Source organism: Metopolophium dirhodum, chromosome 7, assembly GCF_019925205.1.
Source record: "Metopolophium dirhodum isolate CAU chromosome 7, ASM1992520v1, whole genome shotgun sequence".
Lineage (NCBI taxonomy): Eukaryota > Metazoa > Arthropoda > Insecta > Hemiptera > Aphididae > Metopolophium > Metopolophium dirhodum.
The window spans coordinates 20,591,338-20,611,169 of record NC_083566.1 but is presented as its reverse complement, the minus strand read 5'-3'; the positions used below and the strand labels follow the sequence as shown (position 1 = coordinate 20,611,169).

General features: G+C 29.9%; 1 protein-coding gene across 2 annotated transcripts; it reads right to left on the bottom strand.

The window, feature by feature from the left end:
- Nucleotides 1-5,526: 5,526 nt before the first annotated feature.
- On the bottom strand, nt 5,527-19,404 carry LOC132949408 (probable peroxisomal acyl-coenzyme A oxidase 1). Of its 2 annotated transcripts, XM_061020283.1 has the most exons (14): nt 19,358-19,404; nt 18,987-19,207; nt 16,825-16,987; nt 15,801-15,969; nt 15,049-15,172; nt 14,863-14,982; nt 13,807-13,931; nt 12,136-12,299; nt 11,866-12,028; nt 9,783-9,973; nt 8,770-8,925; nt 8,001-8,106; nt 6,348-6,494; nt 5,527-6,276 (listed from the first exon to the last, which is right to left on the bottom strand). In XM_061020283.1, exons 2-14 carry the CDS (start codon nt 19,111-19,113, stop codon nt 6,016-6,018), a joined length of 2,016 nt encoding a protein of 671 aa, XP_060876266.1. In that variant the 5' UTR covers nt 19,114-19,207; nt 19,358-19,404; the 3' UTR covers nt 5,527-6,015. The 2 variants fall into 2 exon arrangements, with proteins under 2 accessions (XP_060876266.1, XP_060876265.1); XM_061020282.1 differs by having other exon boundaries at nt 5,528-6,276; nt 18,987-19,396.
- Nucleotides 19,405-19,832: the final 428 nt, after the last annotated feature.

Below are 19,832 nucleotides of genomic sequence, written 5' to 3'. Positions count from 1 at the left end.
CAATCATATTAAGAATTTTGTACTAAATGTTCAAATCTTTGATATAAAAATAAAAGGTTTCCCTATCATAAACACTGATTATTGAACGTCATCAGTCTACCAGTTGTTTTATTTTTTAGCGTCACATTTATATCTTAGTCCGGGACCCGTGTTTTATACAGATTCGACAGATGACATTGTAAACTCTCAATGACCATTATTGCGACCCCTTGCACTGATTGTACATAATAATATAATATATTTCTTGCCACTGATAATCTATTTGTTTCCTAGACCATTATACCTTAGTCAGAAAGATTAACAAAAAGTCACGAGATAACAATATACAATCAAGTAATTAATGTAAAATTATATGAGTTATAATTTTACTATGTATAAAATATAATACTCAATTATAATATAAAACCTGAGTTGAAATATTGTAAACGTCAAACAAAAAAATTTTTTATACACTGCTGTTATTGTTCATAGAGTCGTTTGGGAAAAATAAACAAATGGAACAAATAAAAACTAAAAATCATCAACAATAAAAATACGTGACGTGCTCAATAAACGACACATGTGTTGTTGTCTGGTTTATTTCTGGTTTATTTTTTCCTAACTAACTTCTTGTATTCTGTATTTCTTATTTTTTTCTTATTGTTTTGTATAATTATAATGTTTGCTGTGTTAAAATATAGGTTATCAGTGGCCACGAATGTATGTATAGGTATATAAGTGCCATCTGGCCACCTGTATACAACACTGACTAGTGACTAATATATAAATGTTACGCCAAATAAAACTACCAGCAACGGCTCAGTATCGGCCTGGCCTGCCTGCCGGTGTTTTTAAGGGGCTTGTAATTTTTTTTATTTGCTTGGCATGTGCCTGGTCTATATAGAGAGTAAAGACCCCGTAAAGTATTTATCGATATATTTTACCGTACGTAATTTTTCTTTACAGGGCCCAGATGCTGGCCTATTATAGTGTGAGCCGGGCACAATAGTAAGTGTCAAGTAATAAATAGGCGAAGGTTTTTTTGTATTAATTGCGCTACTGCAAGTTAAGTTAGGTTTTATATCTCTCCTTAAAAACAATGGGTTCGGGCGAGGCCACGATGGCCCCACTCAGCCGACTCTGCAGCAGCCCGGCTGTAGGAGTCAGCGATCATGAAAATGTTGCATACAAAAATATGTATGATTTATAATATTATACGTCGACTTATACCTATATAATATATATAAATACAAAACAATGATGAAGATTGGACATTAACTTTTAAAAGTTTACTTGAATAATAATATTATATGCTTATATAACTTATGAATTTGTCTCAAAGTTAATATTCTATAGGTAATATAAATATAATTTTAGTTTTCGTAATTTCGTTTCTGTGTAATAAATAATTATTTTTTATTATTTTACAGTTTCAAATAATTTAATGATTTATATTTATTTATATTTAATAATTTATGATTTAATATTTATATTTCAACGAATGATTCCCTTAGTCAGGCTTTGCGTTAATATTATCCCCAAAACCTAAATTAAAAACCTAACGGTGAAAAAAAGCCAAGTTCAAAACTCCCTCCCAAAAAAAAGTCGTCCTATCAAAGTAGTGGTATATACATTGTGGCCAAGTCTGCTATTTTTTATTTCATAACCTCACTGTACCACCTACATTAAAGAGCAACACTCCTCTTTTATTTGTATTGTGGACGTGGGATTCGGTTTTGTGAAAAAGGGAAAGGGGTAAGAAAAAATACAGGGAGGGTTTAATTAGGTACAAATTGGGTACAAAAAAGATGAGATAGGTCTGAAATCGATCGGTTGACTTTTAGTGGTTCCAGGTGCCAGGACGACGTCGTTATAGCACCCGGACGGGGGGATTTAGTTTTGCGTAAAAGGGAGAGGGGTACAAATTATTATTATTTTTGTTTTTTAGGTACAAATGGGTGCAAATCGGGTACAAAACAATGAGATATGTGGGGGGGGGGGGGGGGTTGACAATTTATGGGTGCCAAAACGACACACCTTGAGGTAGTTTTTTAAAAAAAAAAAAAATTCCAATAAAACACAGATAATATTCTTACCATCAAGTTTTATAATAGGTCGATTCACTCTAATTTTTAAGCTAACAGTATAAAATTTGAATTTCTAAGCGTAAATTTGGTATATTACGCGTTTTTAAGACGGAGATAATACATGCGGGTGTGGCGTTCTCTTATAATACATAAAATCATCTTACTTGGTTTAGGCATCTATAGTTTAGCTTACTTATGCGCCGACCAAGACTCATATCAAAATAATTCCTTATCGTCACTTGGATTTAATAACTTTTCTATAAAGCTTGACGGGTGTTGAAACATTGTAGGTGCATAAAAATATTAAGTCTTTACATCTGTGGTCTGAGGGATATAATCCTTCGTTAATAATTGCATGCATTGTTGATGTGCGTGCGTCTATTAATTTAAAAAGTGTTATTGTTTTATGTTGAAAATAAAAAAAAGAACTTATACTTTACAAACGAAAAGAAAATTTAAAAATTTAAAAAGAATACAGAAAAACTTTTAGAAAATAAAATTATAACAGTAATCGGAAAAATATAAATATTACTAATGAAAGTAAAAAGTAAAAACTGATGTATTATAATTTATTATACAAATGTATTATTTACAAAATTAAAACGTTACCTAATAACATTAATAAGAAAATTATTAACAACTAGGCAGGATGCTATTGAGCCAGCATATCTATTATTTATTAAAATAATAAATATGAATAACTCGTTTTTGTACGTTTTAGATTCTGAGCGAAGCAATGAATATATTGATTTTACAATGATGTGTGTTTTTTTTTTATTTATTTTTTTTTTATGTGTGTATCATCACCTTTTAGGACAGTAAAAATGCTTGGATTTTCTTCAACAGTAACTTTTCTGATAGGAAAGTGAATCTAGTTGATACTTTAGGGGGACAAAAGTAAAAATTTCCCAGTGATTTTCAAAAGCGACATGAAAAACAAAAGAAAAATTAAGGAAAAACGGACATTTTTACGCAAAATCTGTTTTTGAGAAAATCGATTTTGGTTTTTGGTGTAACTCTAAAACAAATGACCGTAGGTACATGAAATTTTGACTGAATGTTTATACTAGCATTTTCTATACACCATAACAATTTTCAAATATTTTGACTTATTTTGAATTGTTTACGGACATTTTCAGTTTTCATTTTTTTATTTTTTTTTATACAAATATCAATAAAATGTTATTTGTTGGGTAAAAAAGCTTGAACATTTAATACAAGGCTCCTACTATATTGTTACAATGACAGATGAAAAAAATTAAAAATCCATAGTCACAATTTTTTTTATAAGTTTTTAAATTTCAAATAATGACAAAATACGTAAAAATGACGAAAATTTGCAAATTATTTTGAGTTAGAAATTCTTTTTAAATCTAAGATTTGACCAGCCCATAATACTAAAAAAAAAACGACTCTCTAACAATTACATTACATTCATTTACAATTGCATTTTTACCTCAATACAAATAGTCTTCTTACATAATTTTATACTTACTAGTTACTATCATGGCTATCTAAGATAACCGTGGTTAGTGGTTACTGGTTACTATCATAGGCGTGAATAATCCATTTTTTTGAGAAATAATAATGTATAATTAATATGCAGAGGGATACCTAAATATAATATTACCCATTACTAATTAGCTTCTATATGAAACCCCGTTGACTCCTAAAACCGCACACTTGCGAAAAAATACAGGAGAAAACCACACATTTTTAGTAGGTTAAAACTACACAATTTTTAAAATTGTTGTATCCAAAAACCGCACACTTATGATTTTGAGTCCAAAAAGGTCTTTACGATAATACTTTACAATATATAATATGTACAATATTATGCAAACAAGATTTAAATATCTAAACAACTGCTCCTAAAAATAAATATAATTTAATTAAAAATCAAAAATATTAGTATTATGTATATTGTATTTACTAACTTGTTTTTGTTTTTCAATTGGACGGACAATATTTTACACTCCATTTGGGACTTACACTTTAACCACTATTTAGGAAAACAAAACCGGTTAATAACGAGTGGCCAAATACGTGACTAAAGAATTAAGACTTAAAACGTGTTACCATGATTATTGTATAGTATCTTATTATCTTATCCATTATTATTAGCACACAAAATAGTGTGCGATTTTAACCCTCTATACATTTAGTTATACTATGACCGATAATTTCTATCGACGTTTTTGGGGTCGAAATCAAAAGTGTGTGGTTTTTGAATGCAACCGAAGGCCCAATACGTCCATACCCGGCCTTACAGTGGCCCATTAATAACAAGGGGGGGAAATTTCAAACCTGCCCCCCCCCCCCCAAATGACGCCACTGCTTGGAACGCAGTTTTTAAATTGTCGGATTGAGCTATCCTCCAATTCAAGCACTGCTTAGTAATATCATAGGCTGACTGCGACCGTCCTCGCTCAGAATCGTTTTTCTTATACAATGATATTATATCATTGAATTCAAATTTAACACCATCTATTACAGTGACCCACTTGTAACCTACTGTACAGCAGAGCGACATCCACTTCACCACATTTTTTATTATTTTTATATTTTGTGTCTGTCATCACCGTTTGGGACAGTAAAAAGTAAAACTCCTTCGATTTTCTTCAACAAAATCTTGTTCGCTGAATCTATCATAGAGTAATTCTAGTTGGTTCATTCGGGATGTCAAAATTTAAAATTCCCAATGGTTTTCAAAGGCGCCGAGAAAAACAACATACAAATTAAGGAAAAATGGGAATTTTTATGCAAATACGAATTCAAATTTGGATGAAATTACATACTAAAACCAAGAACAACGAATTTAGTTATTTTATTGTAATTTAAAAATATTATTCATGGATATATAAAACTTTTAAAGTACCTTTATTATATTTTATACGCACAATGACATTTTTAAATGTAATTTTTTTTGCAAAAATAAATTTAACCTACTGTAGTAGATACTAATGCCTGATACTAAAATTAATTTCTTTAATCACAACAATATCATAAAATATACATACTTAAAATGATCTACTCATCGTTCTTATCATGTACGATCATACAAGACATATGCAGCTGAATCACTGCGACGGCTGTTTTTAAAAGCATTACCGATGTTATGTATAATATGTTAATATGTTATTTTCTATTTCATAAAGGATGCCATAACAAATCTCTTTTACTCAAGATGGCTTGATTCAAAAGAAATTTGTAGAAAATTTTCTATTCGTATATATTATGTAGGTACTATATAGTTTTAAATTTATTGTTATTCTGATTTCTTAAGAGTTGATGTATTATATACTTATTATATAATTTGAATTTTGTTGATGTTTTTTTTTTCATAAATTATCTACTCCTTATGAACTGCTGGATCGTATTATAGTATCTACTGAAGAAGTAAGAAAAAGAAACAATTTCCATGTAATAGGTATACACAATTGTGTAGATTAATATTGTTTACAATTTTGAAAGCCCATTGCTTAAAATAATGATTTTTTTTTATAAATTTGATTGAATTGTCCATATCATATTAATTGTAACTAATAGGTTCCAATAATATAATTTTAAATTTTTATTTATCATATTTATATTGCCTTAACGTCTAATACATTTTAGAAATCAGATATACAGCACTGGTTTTTAACTAGGTACCTATATTTGATATTTTGTTACTCATCATGTTATATACTCTACCTACCGTAATATGTTTCTATACTACGAAGTAGTAATCAGTAGGTATTGTATTATATTTTGATTTTGATAAATCATATTAATTATATTAGTTCTAAAACTTAAATAAATACAATTGTATTTAACAAGGTATTTTATTTTTTGGTTTATTAAATACCTAATTGTGCAAAATGAATTATTAACATAATATTATCCTCATAAATGATATTCTCTCCAACGATATTTTTACAAACGCAGCTGGAATAATGGATTTTATTTACATGTTGGATTTTAAAAACGGTTTCAAGTACAGCTCAAACGAGCGGTTCACTGGTTCTTTGTTCAGAGGGCTTTTATTGGCTTCCGACAAAAGCCGTTCGTATACATTTCCGTCGTAGGATCCTAACGCGGAGTCCAATATTTCGTCCCGTATATCAAAACTGTCAACTAGACCGACTGCGTTGGGCCTAATACGTTCTAAACAGTCTTCTAATAAACTTTGTATTGAATGTACATCGTTTGGTTTTAGGTTGGAATGCTGAAATTGTTAAATATAATCGCGGTAATAAAACGAAAGCGCAGAACAAGCGGACGAAAAGTTATAATTACCTGTAGAAAATCGCCGAGTCTATTTAATATCCACTGCGCACAAATTAGCTCGCCGAGTTGAGTAAGAACGGCCATCAGCTCTGGCGAAAACTGATTCGTTTCAAGTGTTTTTACGTATACGCTAATCACAAACGCTCTGCAATGCGCCTGTAAAAATATAAAATAGTTTTCTGAAATGATAGTTTCGACTTTTGCATTTGTTGAATATTAACACATCACCAAAAACATCGGATAAAAATACACTTAGTACTTAGACATGGACATTAAAATAACGTATGATAGGTACCTATATTATACAAAAACAAAAAATATATGAAGTTTGAGACTTAGCTGCAATACGATTATTGAAACTGTTAATTATAACCTTCTAATAGGTACCCATAACGTAGCCCCTGCTATGGTTTTTTAACTAAATTCGAAAAACCAAAAGTAAAACTACCCTCTTTAGCAGTTTTTTAACCATGTGTGACATGGAGTTTATACAGTTAAATGATAAACTCAAATTCGATATCAACTGAACTATGCACACAATATATAGACTAAACTTTAATATTGATCAGCGAGCACTTTTCAGCCGTTTTATAATATCTTATTTTGTGAATTTGTACATGATTTACATCTAGTAGAAGAAATGCTTTGATTTTCAACATAAATATTTTTTTTGTATAGAAGTGAATCTATAGTTCAGAATTTTAGTAAGTCGAAATTAAAAATGCTCAGTACTTTTCTTAATAATTGGAAAAAACCAAAAAAAGTGAGAGTAAAATGGAATTTTCACGTAAAATCAGCTTTTGAAAATTTAAATGTTCCTATTTTGTTGTAATTCAAAAGACAAAAACAAAAATCCATAGATACTTTAAGATCCAAGAATAATTTTCTTTACCTACTTGATATAATTTTAAAAATATGTTAACTATGTTATATATACATTTAACATTTTCTATTTTTTCTTTATGTATCAGTAACAATTTCGGTCGGTTGAAAAGCTTGAAAATTGTATACGCAAGGTTCCCCATAAGTTCTTACTAAAGTTATCAAAAAATATTTAAGATACATAGACATAATTTTTATTACCAGCATTTGAAGTTCAAATTTTGACGATAGTAATAGTAAAATAAATTACTTTATTAGCTGCAATATCATGAAAATATATATGTACTTTAGCAATATTATACTAATACAGTCGCTGGCCGGCTTAGATCAGAATCATTTTTCGTTATGGCGTTAAATTTGAATTCAATGATATAAAATCATTGTATACGAAAGACGATTCTGAGTGAAGACGGTCTGTCAGCCCATAATATAAGAGTTACACCAAAAACCAAAATCAATTTTGTCAAAAACCGATTTTGCGTAAAAATTCCCGTTTTTCCTTAATTTTTATTTTGTTTTTCCCTGCGCTTTTTAAAACTATAATGAATTTTTTACTTTTGACCCCCCCAAAGTACCAACTATATTCAGTTTCCCACCAGAAAAGATACCGTTGAAGAAAATCTAAACATTTTTACTGTGATAACAGACACAAAAAAGAACATCGTTGTAAATTCAATAGATTCATCGCACCGCTATCAGAATATAAATTATTAAATATGTTAAGTTTGTTTTAAAATATATATTATAATATTTTAATTATTTATAAAATATAATATATACTTCAGATGCTTGAATAAGTTTAATGGATGTTTGATTCCAAGCATCTTCTTGAGCCGTTCCAGAATCCATCAGTCGTTTCATGGTGAAGTAACAGTCGTCGATTTTACTAAAAATAAAAAAATCTTGAGAGTTATACCTTTTATACTCGTATTAAATTATATATATATTTTACCATCGACTATATTATACAAGTCTTATATATACGTAATTATTATGGTATTAACTATTGTTGATATAATATGGTATATTGCTTGGGTGTTCGCTTGAGGCTGAAGCTTAGTCCCCAAATATTTTCAACATATTAATTAGGGGGACGGATTTCCTCTACTAGTTTTATTTTTTCTTTGTTTACCAAAAACTATTTTTTTTTACCGGGGGGACGGGACAAACTAATGCCCAAAATATTTTTATTAAAATGTGGAGTGGATCTAAATTGTTGTCAATAACTTACCTACCTAATGATTTTTAAATTTTTTAGTATAAAAAATATTTTCCCATCTTTTCTATTATTTAGACCAGTGGTTTTTGTAACAACATTTTTCACTAGTTTTTACAGATTATAATAGGAATAGTAGAACAATTTTAAATTTTGAGCACCATTTACACCGAATATTAAATAACGAATTGGACTAAGTTTGAATCAAATAGAGTCAATAGAGACATAGAGTTGCAATTTTAACGGTCAACGAAGTGCAAAAATATAGATATAGGTAATTAATATATTATAATTTAAATTTATAGCTACGAGTATATATCGCCATGTACATACCTTCCGGCGACTTGGAAAAACGCGCTGGTCATACAATCTAACGTCGTCGTCCAAGGTGATTTTTTTAAGCTGTTGTAGTTATTCAAGTATGACAGGGAATCCGACGTAGACACATAGTTTCCCAGTTGCACGGTTTCGTAAGATTTCATCAAAAATCTATTAAATCCAAAATACATTACGACTTACGAGATACTGCTAATAACTAATGAGTGGGGTCGTTCAAATTGCCCAACATGATTTTCACGAGATAACATTTAACCGACAAGATTGATATTTATACTCTTTATATACTTAGTCACTATAGGTGTTTATATTTAATATTAATTAATATTATTTAATAAATACGTATACATTTAGACATTCGATATGAGTGTGTCAATAAGTGTAATAAAAAAATAAAATATATAATTTACAAATTAATATTAAGAGCGATAAATATTCCCTTAACGATTTTCTGTCATTTATGATTGCACTGCAATACATTTTTCTCGTTCAATTATTCTCCTCAAGATAGGGAATGTGTCTATTTCCATGAACTATATCTTAAACTCTTCATTTGACTTGAATTTGTTCTTTTTTAATATCTCCAATGAATATAACTAACATGACATTTTCCAACGATAGTTCCAAATCGCCTGTGCTATGCTGGTACACAGTAATCGAGCCGATTGTATTAGGTATTGCTATACCAAAGAGAAACGAATACTAAATTAATTTATCACACTAAAAGTCACGCAATAATCGATTATCTACACCTATATCGCCTATTCACCTATCTTATTTAGCCATTTAGGGTCGCAAAATAGCATTCTAGCTTATGATCGACGATAATATTAAATATACGATTACAGATCATGATCGTGTTTCAATAATTCTGTTCAATCAAAATCTAACGAGGGAAAAAAATGTGTTGTCCGGAAATTGATGTTGGGCCAATATATCAGCTAGACACCTAATTAATGATATTATATTCTTTTTTTAATCCGCAAACAGTCAACTGCAACAAACCTCACCTCGCCGTTTGCAAAAGCAGTACTGTGTTTTCGCCTTCGTAGATTTCCGTAGCAGTAGAGAGTGAATAGATGTTCGGCAGATTGCTGCAGTTCATGTATCCGTGACCGCCACACGCCAAACGACAAGACGTCACGCTGACAGACGCATCGGCCGTGCCAACAGCTTTCAGACAACAGGCCATAGCATGTAACTGCAATAGGTATATTTAGTATATAATATAATATAAGACATAATATACAATAATTGTATGGTTCCGTCGAAGACTTGCATATTGTTTTCATGTAAAACATTCTTATTGACGGCATGCAGCCTCTTTTTCCTAACTAAAAATGTGTTTCGAAAACCTACGAACATATTTGTAAATCTATTATTACCTACCTACTATTTTTTTACATAAAAATGTTTATTATTACGTCCAGAAAGTGTGGTCATAAGAGTTGTTTAGGGTGTAGGGATTTTTTCCAAAGTTGCCACCCCTGATGTATAAAAGAGTTCCTAACAGTCAAAATAAGCCATCAATCCCCTCAGTCCATTACAAAATGTCACCGCAACACCAAAAGGCATCAACCATTTTCGCTCTACCTTCTGCATTTTTGGCTGCACTTGAATTTCTTGAACGTTATGAGAGAGAGGGTGAAACGTTTCTCGACTCAATTGTGACTGGGGACGAAACATGAGTGTATCACTATACTCCTGAGTCAAAACCACAGTTTCTACAGTGGCTTCTTGATTAGCTGAAAAGTTATGTGTCCAGTTTTCAGAGAGGAAGATCAGGCATCTGTTTTTTGGGACTGGTAAGGGATCTTATTGCCGCCGGCAGGGTCATAGCCAGTAGGTAGCCTATTTGTTTACACTATGTTCGCAACTACGTATGTTAGTTACGACTTACGTTATTGGCTATAGGAGCATCGCCTAAATCACGACTGCAATTTAGGTAATAAATTAAAATCAAATTATGTCATTGAAACTGTTTTAAGTATTTTGGATCCGCCAAAAATTGATTTTTTTTAAGTATTGTATATCTATTACAGTAGTTGAACCAGTAAAATCAGAATAAAAACAAACAAAATCAGATGAACTTTTTTAATTTAACATTCAAGTTTTAAATTCAACTTGTGCCGAAAGTGCTTTGCAGCCTGTTATTAGTTTTCCTCGTACAGTTATTTCAGGAAAGCATCAATGTTTTCAAAGCAGTTGGTATAGTAAGTATCCTTGGTTGGAGTATTCAGTTACCTACGCTAAATGCCATTTTAGTTAAGTATTGTTGTCGTCATTTTCCTCCTCATCTAACGGGTTTTCAGTCTCAAACTGGTTTTTTCTGAATTGTTGAAACAAGTACAAAGTTATCAAGTTGGATTTAAAGAATTAAAAAAAAGTAATTGAACTTTGTATTATAACTACTGTATCAACTGTATTTAGTACTTCAGTGGAAAGTGTCTTTTCAACAATAAGAAGAGTGAAAACATACCTCAGATCAACTATGAAAAGTCCTAGATTAAATGATCTGACGTTACTTTCCATAAAAAGAAAAATAAGTGGTCAAATTGTGGATAATCCGTCGGCTTTTATTGACGTGTTTGCTGTCCCATACCACATACCACCATACCACCATACCACCATACCACCCGGCTTGTGTCATTTGGATGGAATATTGTGACTCACCTACTCTACTCCCTGCAGACTTAGCAACCACAAATTACCATATTTTCACTAAATTGATAGACATTTTGGGGTGGGCAACAGTTTTTTAACAATGAGAAGGTCAAGGAGCCTGTGGAAAAGTGGCTTGGGGACCAAGAATGCGATTATATGGAGAAATAATGGCATCATTTATCTTGTAAATTTCATTAAATTATATTATGCACTTTTCGGTTTTTAATTCGTACCCATTATTGTAACCTTACTTTTTAGACGTCCCTCGTATATTTACATAAGCTATTTGATTGAAATTTTATCATTTCAAATGTTAAAATATTTGTATTTCTCATAAAATGTGTTATAAACTTATAAATAATATAATAGGTAGTAAATATCAATTAAAATTTAAAATACAAATTGTTATAAAGAAAATGAACAGTTTACCTCCGGCAATTGAACTAAATCACCTCGTTCTAATTGCGATGTTACTGCAGAGTATTTATCCCATAACCATTTAGCTGCAAATTTGTACACTAAACATGAGGCGATAACTGGGAACAACTTGTACTGTTGTGTTTGGTAATCTAAAACTTGAGGTTCTCGTTCACTGTTTTGTTGTATAAACACACACAGCACACGAATCCACATGTTTATTAATGAAATATAAAATTGATCTTTTCAAATATTAAATAAATGTACAATTAATTAAATTACCCGGGTTTCAGTTCCGATTGCCGACGAATCGCGCTGTATCTTATTGCAATTGTTGCTGATTTCATTAAATAGCTAGTTACTAGACTTTTAACAATTAATACCCGTACAAGTATCATTGTGCCGTATGTTAATTTTTCATGAGGTGATTTTTCATAAGTTCCATCCTAGATAAACAATAGAGAATATTGTGTTTGATAGTTTTTTTCCTTTATTAATCATTATAAAACATCAAATAACAACGAAAACATGGTTTCAAATTTTATAATTAGAGCGTGGATTTGTATGCATTAAAAACCAACCAAATATGCGCTAAAAATCCTTATGCATAAATATATAATGCATTAAAATGTTCAAATAGTCATGAAAAAAACTAAATACTATGCACTTAATAATTAGGAAAAAAGACATTTATTTTCTGAATATTTAATTAAAATAATAAATTTAAATCATGAAACGCTAATATAAATACTTTTCTTTAAAATATCTGTGTTTTAAACTATAAGAAAAAAATGAATTTCCAATATATAAAAACTATAAAAAAATCGAAACTATAAAAATATTATTAATAATGGTGTTTATTTAAGCACCAACATTTGCACTAAATGATGAAATATGCAATTAAATCTCAAAATAAGCCCTTAAGCATTAAAATAAAAAAAGTAATATTGTCAAAATATACAAAATATGCACTATAAAAGTTTCATAGTTTAAATTGTTGTGTCATGAAACAACATATTAAGTGTTCACTTAGCATATCATACGATCAACCAGAATAAATATGCAAATGCATACAAATCCGTGCTTTATATATAACAATCGTTAAATAAGGAAGTCAGATGATTTAGAGAAGAAAACAATATTGGTGATAAAGGGAAGAGATCTAGAATTTAGGAGAAGTTGAATATTAAAAGAGGTCTAACTAGGTACATAGAAGACTTGTGAGAGAGAGAGAAATGGTTGTTCAACAAGATAATAGGCAAAAAAATAGAGTATGTTCAAAATCTCAAATAGTATTCTCGTGGTGAAGAAAGAAAAGGGTTGAGGAACAATTAAGAGAAAGAAGGAAGGAATTTCAAAGATTAACATTTTTAAGCTGAAGGACGAAAGCCCCAATTTTAACCAGTCGAGGTCAGACAAAAGGTAGCCGGCGTGAAATAATGGCTGAAAGATAATTTAAGTATAGTTAGCCTATATACGTAACATAATGAAGGAGAAATTAACAGAACGAGCTTATTGTCCAGAACAATGCGAAGTAGAGAACTCATATAATTTCGAGTAAAAATTTTTAGGGTATCATTTTATGCGCTAAATAAATTCATCTAGGGATTTGTGAGAGGTCAAGATTACAATGTCATCTGCGTACAGAAGTTAGATAGTAAGGAGAGTATAATTAATATAATCAGATAGAAGTCATATCCATAATTGTCGTTTGTTATTAAACCAGTAAAGACTATTTTTGACGATAGATTCCACCAGTGTTTTACAAAAAAACAGATGATTGTGCTACCGGCCTGTATAAAGGGTAGGGGATGTGTTAAATATAGAAATGACGTAAAGATTGCACAGTTTTCACGAACTAGGAATGATATCATTGCAATAGAAGGAATTGAGGATTTTAAATAGTCCATCGGAAATTTTAATAGACATATTAAGTATTTATTTTAAAGTAACCTTATGAACTTTAGAATTTTTCATTAACATGTGCATTCGAGGTAATCTAACGTTATTAAACGCCAAATATCCATTGTTCGCAGAGTTCATTCCCATTTTACTGCCGATTTCGCCAACTTTGATTCCTGATAATGATTTTGAGAATATATTAAAAATAAAAAGTTATTATTTATTAACATATTGATAATCATGATGAATTATATTTGTTTGGACCACAGATATATTATATAATAACTATAACTAATAAAATATGACTATAATAATATAATATAATGACTTTTTTTTATATATAGCCGATTTCTTCTTATCAATGGCGCTGGTAGCCATGTACACTTGGGCATGTTTACCACGGTTTAAGATACACAATATATATCTACAATCGTGATGTTTACTAATCGTTAGAAAGATAATATGATAATAGACAACAACATTTCATACCAAACAAGCCCGTTGCCAATCAAAACGATTAAAAACGATTGCCAAGTCAGAGATCGGCATGTAAACGTTCTTGATTTTTAATTTTTAGATATGTATTAACTGATATCACACCCAAGCGGTATAAAAATTTGAATCCAGAAAAATTTCGGTGTGAACAGTCCCACAAAAATAATTTTCATTTTCATTTAGTGATAGATTTCCGAAACCAGAGAGCGGTGTTTGAGGTCTTGTTAGATTCACATTAGTTAGGAGAAGTGCAGTAAAGATTTTCAGAACTTCATCTTTAATAGTTAATTCACTACAGAACATAAAAAAAAATTAAAACAAATTTTATTGGGCGTTTTTTGATGTTTTTCAGTTTTACAGCTTTGTAGTGAACTAACGATTGGAGATAAAGTTCTGAAAATCTTCACTGCACTTCTCCTAGCCAATGTAAATCTAACAACACCCCAAACAACGAAATCCGTTCTCATACATACACCCATAGACATATACATTATTTATTTATATGTCTATGCATATACCTAGTATAATATAATATTTTAATTTGTTAATACATTTGATTACTACAATAATATTACCCGATTGGGCTTCGATAAAATATCAATATTATCATACCAGGCATCGGCATCCATGTTTCTGAATCCCTTAATTGAACAATGAACGGGTGTATCCCACGATGTATGCCTTGAGTGTAAAGTTGAGCGAGAACAATTGCGTAGTTACAACTGTGTCCAACTTAAATTAATTTTAAAATATAGGATATGATACGTATAAAAATAAATATTTTTTTTTAAGACATACGTCCGCCGGGCCACCATTTGTACGATGTCAATGTCGGACTATTTAAAATAAACTCTTCGTTATCCGGATCATACGTGCACGTTGTTTCTAACCCCCGAATAAAAGTTCCATGTCCAAGTTCAGTCTAAATTTAAAATATTCACATTCAGTTAGTATATAGTCTTTATAACATAAACATTATTTTTTTTGTTTAACACAATAAACATAATGCACTTATATTATAATTTATTATATTTAAAGACATAATATTACAAAGTAAAAAATTACATGCGATATACCTACATAAAGATCAAATTAATTCTATAATAGTTGTATATCTTAGAAGCTAATAATAAAAAAAAAAATATCAAAGTATAAAACTTTAAAAGTCTCTCATATTTTGTTCTAGTGAAAAGTTTATGAAGTGAATTATTTCACATGTGGAAAAATAATCTATATCAGAAAAATAAATACATTTTCTTTCTAACTATATAATATAAGCAAGTCTGAAATCTGAAACTTGATATTATATTAAAGAAACGTCTAAGGTAAGAATGTAGACTAGTATTATTAAACAGCTAAATCAGCTAGATGATCGAAATAGGAATTTACTAAAAAGTAAAACAATGATAATCAATTTGATAACATTTGTATTAGGTACCTACTTATATTGGCTATACTGATTTTGAATAATGGTAAGAGTTAAATGGAAAGTAAAAACTGATATCATATTTTTATTAATTATTTAAATAATTATAGCATGTTAATATTACCTGAGCATAAGTACCCAAAATTGAATACTTAAAGGCACGTCCAACCCATTCTTCTTTCTGTTCCTGAGTGCCTTGACCAACTAGAGATGGCAAAAACATAATAGTATGAACGGCAAAAGGTATACTTTGTTTTAAAATAGCTGTATCTATTCCACTAGTCCATATCACACTAATTAAAAAAAAAAATGTACTCAACATATATATCATCTTTTTCTCTGATTTATCAGCTAGGGTCTGGATTTTTAAGTTACTGAGCCAATTGGCTATTATGAAGTTTTATAAGAGGAAAAATAAGTGAACGATTGAACGATTTTTTAACACAGAATTTACACTAACAAGTTTTTTGTTTTTTTTTTACAATATATCAAGGGTAGAGGAATATTTGGTATTTGCATATATTGGAATATTTTGTAAAATTCAAGAAATAAATATGTCTTATATTTTATAATTTTAATTTCAAGGCCAATCTATCCTAACAAAATAATGTATTAGATAATCATTATCTTTACCAATACAAAATAATAATATTATTTTCTTTGGGCTATGAATAATGCATCTTCTATTTTTATAGGCATTATAAGTTTTTCATCTTATTGGTAAAATTATTTTTGAAAAAAAAAATGATTTCAATAAGGTTCTAAAATAATTTTTTATACAATAATGTTATGAATAATCTGTATACGTAAATAATATACACCCAATAGGTAAAGGTTTGTTATGATTTTTTTACTTTTTAAAACTGAAAATAATGTGAAGTCCAACTATAGTATTGTAGAAAGTATGACATCGATTTTACATTGGATAACAATATATTTTTAGTAACTTTTGTATTATTTTATTACGATTATGGAATAAATATATGATAAAATTGATTATAATAAAAAATATTATTTATTTATGGCATACTTGATTTTTTAGCGAGGGTCGCGTACCCAACAAAGAGAAAATGTATAGGTGGCCATAGCAAAAAGGTTGGGAAACACTGATTTAATAGGTTTAGGTACAATTCAAAGTTCAAACGCACGTGTAAATCTCCAACATGTTGCTATTTGAAATCTCCTCCCATTCTTTCATCTTCTCGTAAAATATGCAAGCTTTCCGAATCGACTGTTCGTAATGTTCTTGGTGGCTTAGGTACTCCACAGGCACTTCGTCCTTGAATCGTGGATCGCTGAAGAAAAAATTCGCTAAAAATCACACACACATACACGGTGGTATTACATATTATAATAAATATATGCTTGCCAAAATTGAAGATTAATATTTAGTGAGCTGGAGACTTAGTTTGGTATTTGATACATGGGTGCAATCAATGGACTAGAGTCGGTCCGGAGTCAACAAATTAGGGCGTAACCCAAAAAGGTCTTAGTCATATACTAAATAAATTGCGGACCGTGTATACTTTTAAAATATACGTAAATTGCGTCCAGGCCCCAGGGTATATTTGAAATGTACATAAATCGTGGACAGGTCGGTAATTTCTAAATAATTCTTCTATTGAAGTGAAAAGGTGTAGATTTCATTTTGGTTAAAGTTGATACAGGAAAATGCAGTAGCTGGACTTGTAGTTAAGTAATGCTTACAAAAACAACAATAAGTAAAGTACTTTTTTAAAAAAAAATGTTGAACTTCATTTTTTTATGTTTTGATATGGTTGAAGATTGTTTTGTGTACGATTTAATGACATTGTAACCACAAGATGATAAGATAATAAGAGTATAATACAATTATTTATACCTACTGGCTACTAATTATTTAAACATTTTAAACGTGTTTAATCAACGACGTAGAGTTTTCACGACAGATATAGGCCGTATTAGTACCTATTCTAAACGATTGGCACAACAAAATATAATTGTGAATCATTTCATATAAAATTAAACAGTTAAATCAATTCATCACAGTATCACCCCAAACATATTTAGTTTCATTGACATTTTATAAATCATGGAATGTGCACATTCATGTCAGGGCGGACTACTCCGGTGAGAGATTTCCCTGTGACCTACCGCCCCTGCGCCTGGTCTGATTTTCATATTCATGGCCTGACTGGCTGTAAAAACTAAAAACTCCTTTTTGATTCCGAGCAGAACGATGAAGTATTATCTTTACAATGATGTGTGTTTTATTTTAATTTTTTAATTTTTTTGTGTCTGTGTATACGATGAGTAGTCAAAATAATGCTTCAATTTTCATCTTCAGTATCTTGTTCGATGGGAAAATGAATCTATTTGGTGAATAAAATTATAAACAAAATAAGAAAAAACAAGAATTTTAGAGCAAAATGTCAAAAAATGTCATTTGTTGGGTAAAAAAGCTTGAAAGTTTAATACAAGGTTGCTAATATACTGTTACAATGAAATTTGAAAAATATTAAAAATACATAGCCAACATTTTTTTTATAATCATTTAAAGTTCAAATTTTTACAAAAGGCGTAAAAATCACGAAAATGTGCAAACTATTTTGAGTAAGACATTCATACAAATTTTACTTTTTAAATCTAAGATTATAAATTTGTTTACTTTTATTTAAAAAAAAAAATCTTCCGGAAAGTCAAATTTTTATGAGTGTTTGAAGTTCATATTTTTACAAGATTGAATATTCACTCGATTTCTCATGTAGCGATTTTGTTATTTTGTAGTTATTCAAAAACGAATAATTTATTGTTGATACATGAAAATTTCACTGAATGTTTACATATACAAAATATACCCGGGCTGCAATTTACATAAAAAATTTAAATTGGGACGCAATTTATAGCAATTTACATGCCGGTCAACCGGTATTCAAAATGCACTGTCTGCAGGAGGCCAAGGTTTTCTTTTGTTTTCTTGTAAAACTCTAATAATGCAGGTTACTTGCACAAAGAAGAGTACCAAAATATGTACCTAAATTATAAAAAGTATTATGCAATTTAAAATGACACGGTCTAAATACTATTGTGATAATCAATGATAATAAATAAATAAATTCAAACTTTTTATCGTGCCTACATATTGGTATTTCAATTAAGTACTTAACCACTATTTCTAAAATGCTTTAATTTTTCATTATTATTATTATTATTATTATTATTGTTTTAAAATTCTTTTACGTGAAATAATATCTATAGGTACATATTGTAACATAAAATATATTATGAGAATGTATACTGTATGGTACCTATATGATATTATATATATTACCGATATTTCGTCTTATGTCGGTACTCTCCGCGCCGCCGTCAATGAAATTCGTCAGCTCCTCCTGATTGAAGGTGCACTTCGTCCGTTCATTGCGCAAATCTTCGTTGACGGTTTGCAGCTCGACCATCTTATTGTCTATATGCGTACGGTATTCGTTGTAATTTTTAAGCACTCTGATCAGAAATTATTTACGTACGCCCGTTGTAGCGTTTTATTTTCAACTAAACAGTAAATTGTGAATTAACAGTCGATAAATCGGGTAAGACGCGTATATGCATGTATTATGTATAATATTATATTTATATTGCATGGGCAATGCTCTTATAATCGATCGCATTCAATATCATAATAATATTATACAGGTAACCTACCGAACAAGTAACGGATAAAACGGTGTCGATAACTGGCGAGTGGCGAGTGACATCCGTTTTCGATAATTATTGTATATATTATAAATTGGTATATAAATGGCGAAAGGAAATGAGATGGATATATTATTATTATTATGTTATTTTGACGAGGGGTCAATCGTCACACGGATATTATATATTATAAATAGTGAATATGTAATGCGCGTAGTAATAATAAAAAATAATTACAATCATATTGTACATGTTATTATAAATAGAGGTAGAGGCTAGAAAGGTATATTAGTTAAAAATGCACGGAGACATTAAATCAGTAGGTTAGCCTTTATAAAAGGCTAATCGCTTTTAGATCTCGCGGGTGATCGATAATTATTCCACTGGCTGTCGTATAAATGGTGAAATGCTCTAGACTTCTCTCAGTCGTGCATATTTTATTTCGTGTACATAATATTATAATGTAGGTCGGTATTTTATTTGA

Excerpts from the sequence above, each read along its gene's own strand:
- LOC132949408 (XM_061020283.1), bottom strand. The coding sequence starts at position 19,113 with ATGGTCGAGCTGCAAACCGTCAACGAAGATTTGCGCAATGAACGGACG. Across the intron at positions 15,970-16,824 it reads AACATGTTGGAGATTTACAC|TGTGATATGGACTAGTGGAA; the intron begins GTGCGTTTGAAC and ends TTTTTTAATTAG. Across the intron at positions 6,495-8,000 it reads AACTTATTCAAGCATCTGAA|GCGCATTGCAGAGCGTTTGT; the intron begins GTATATATTATA and ends ATATTTTTACAG.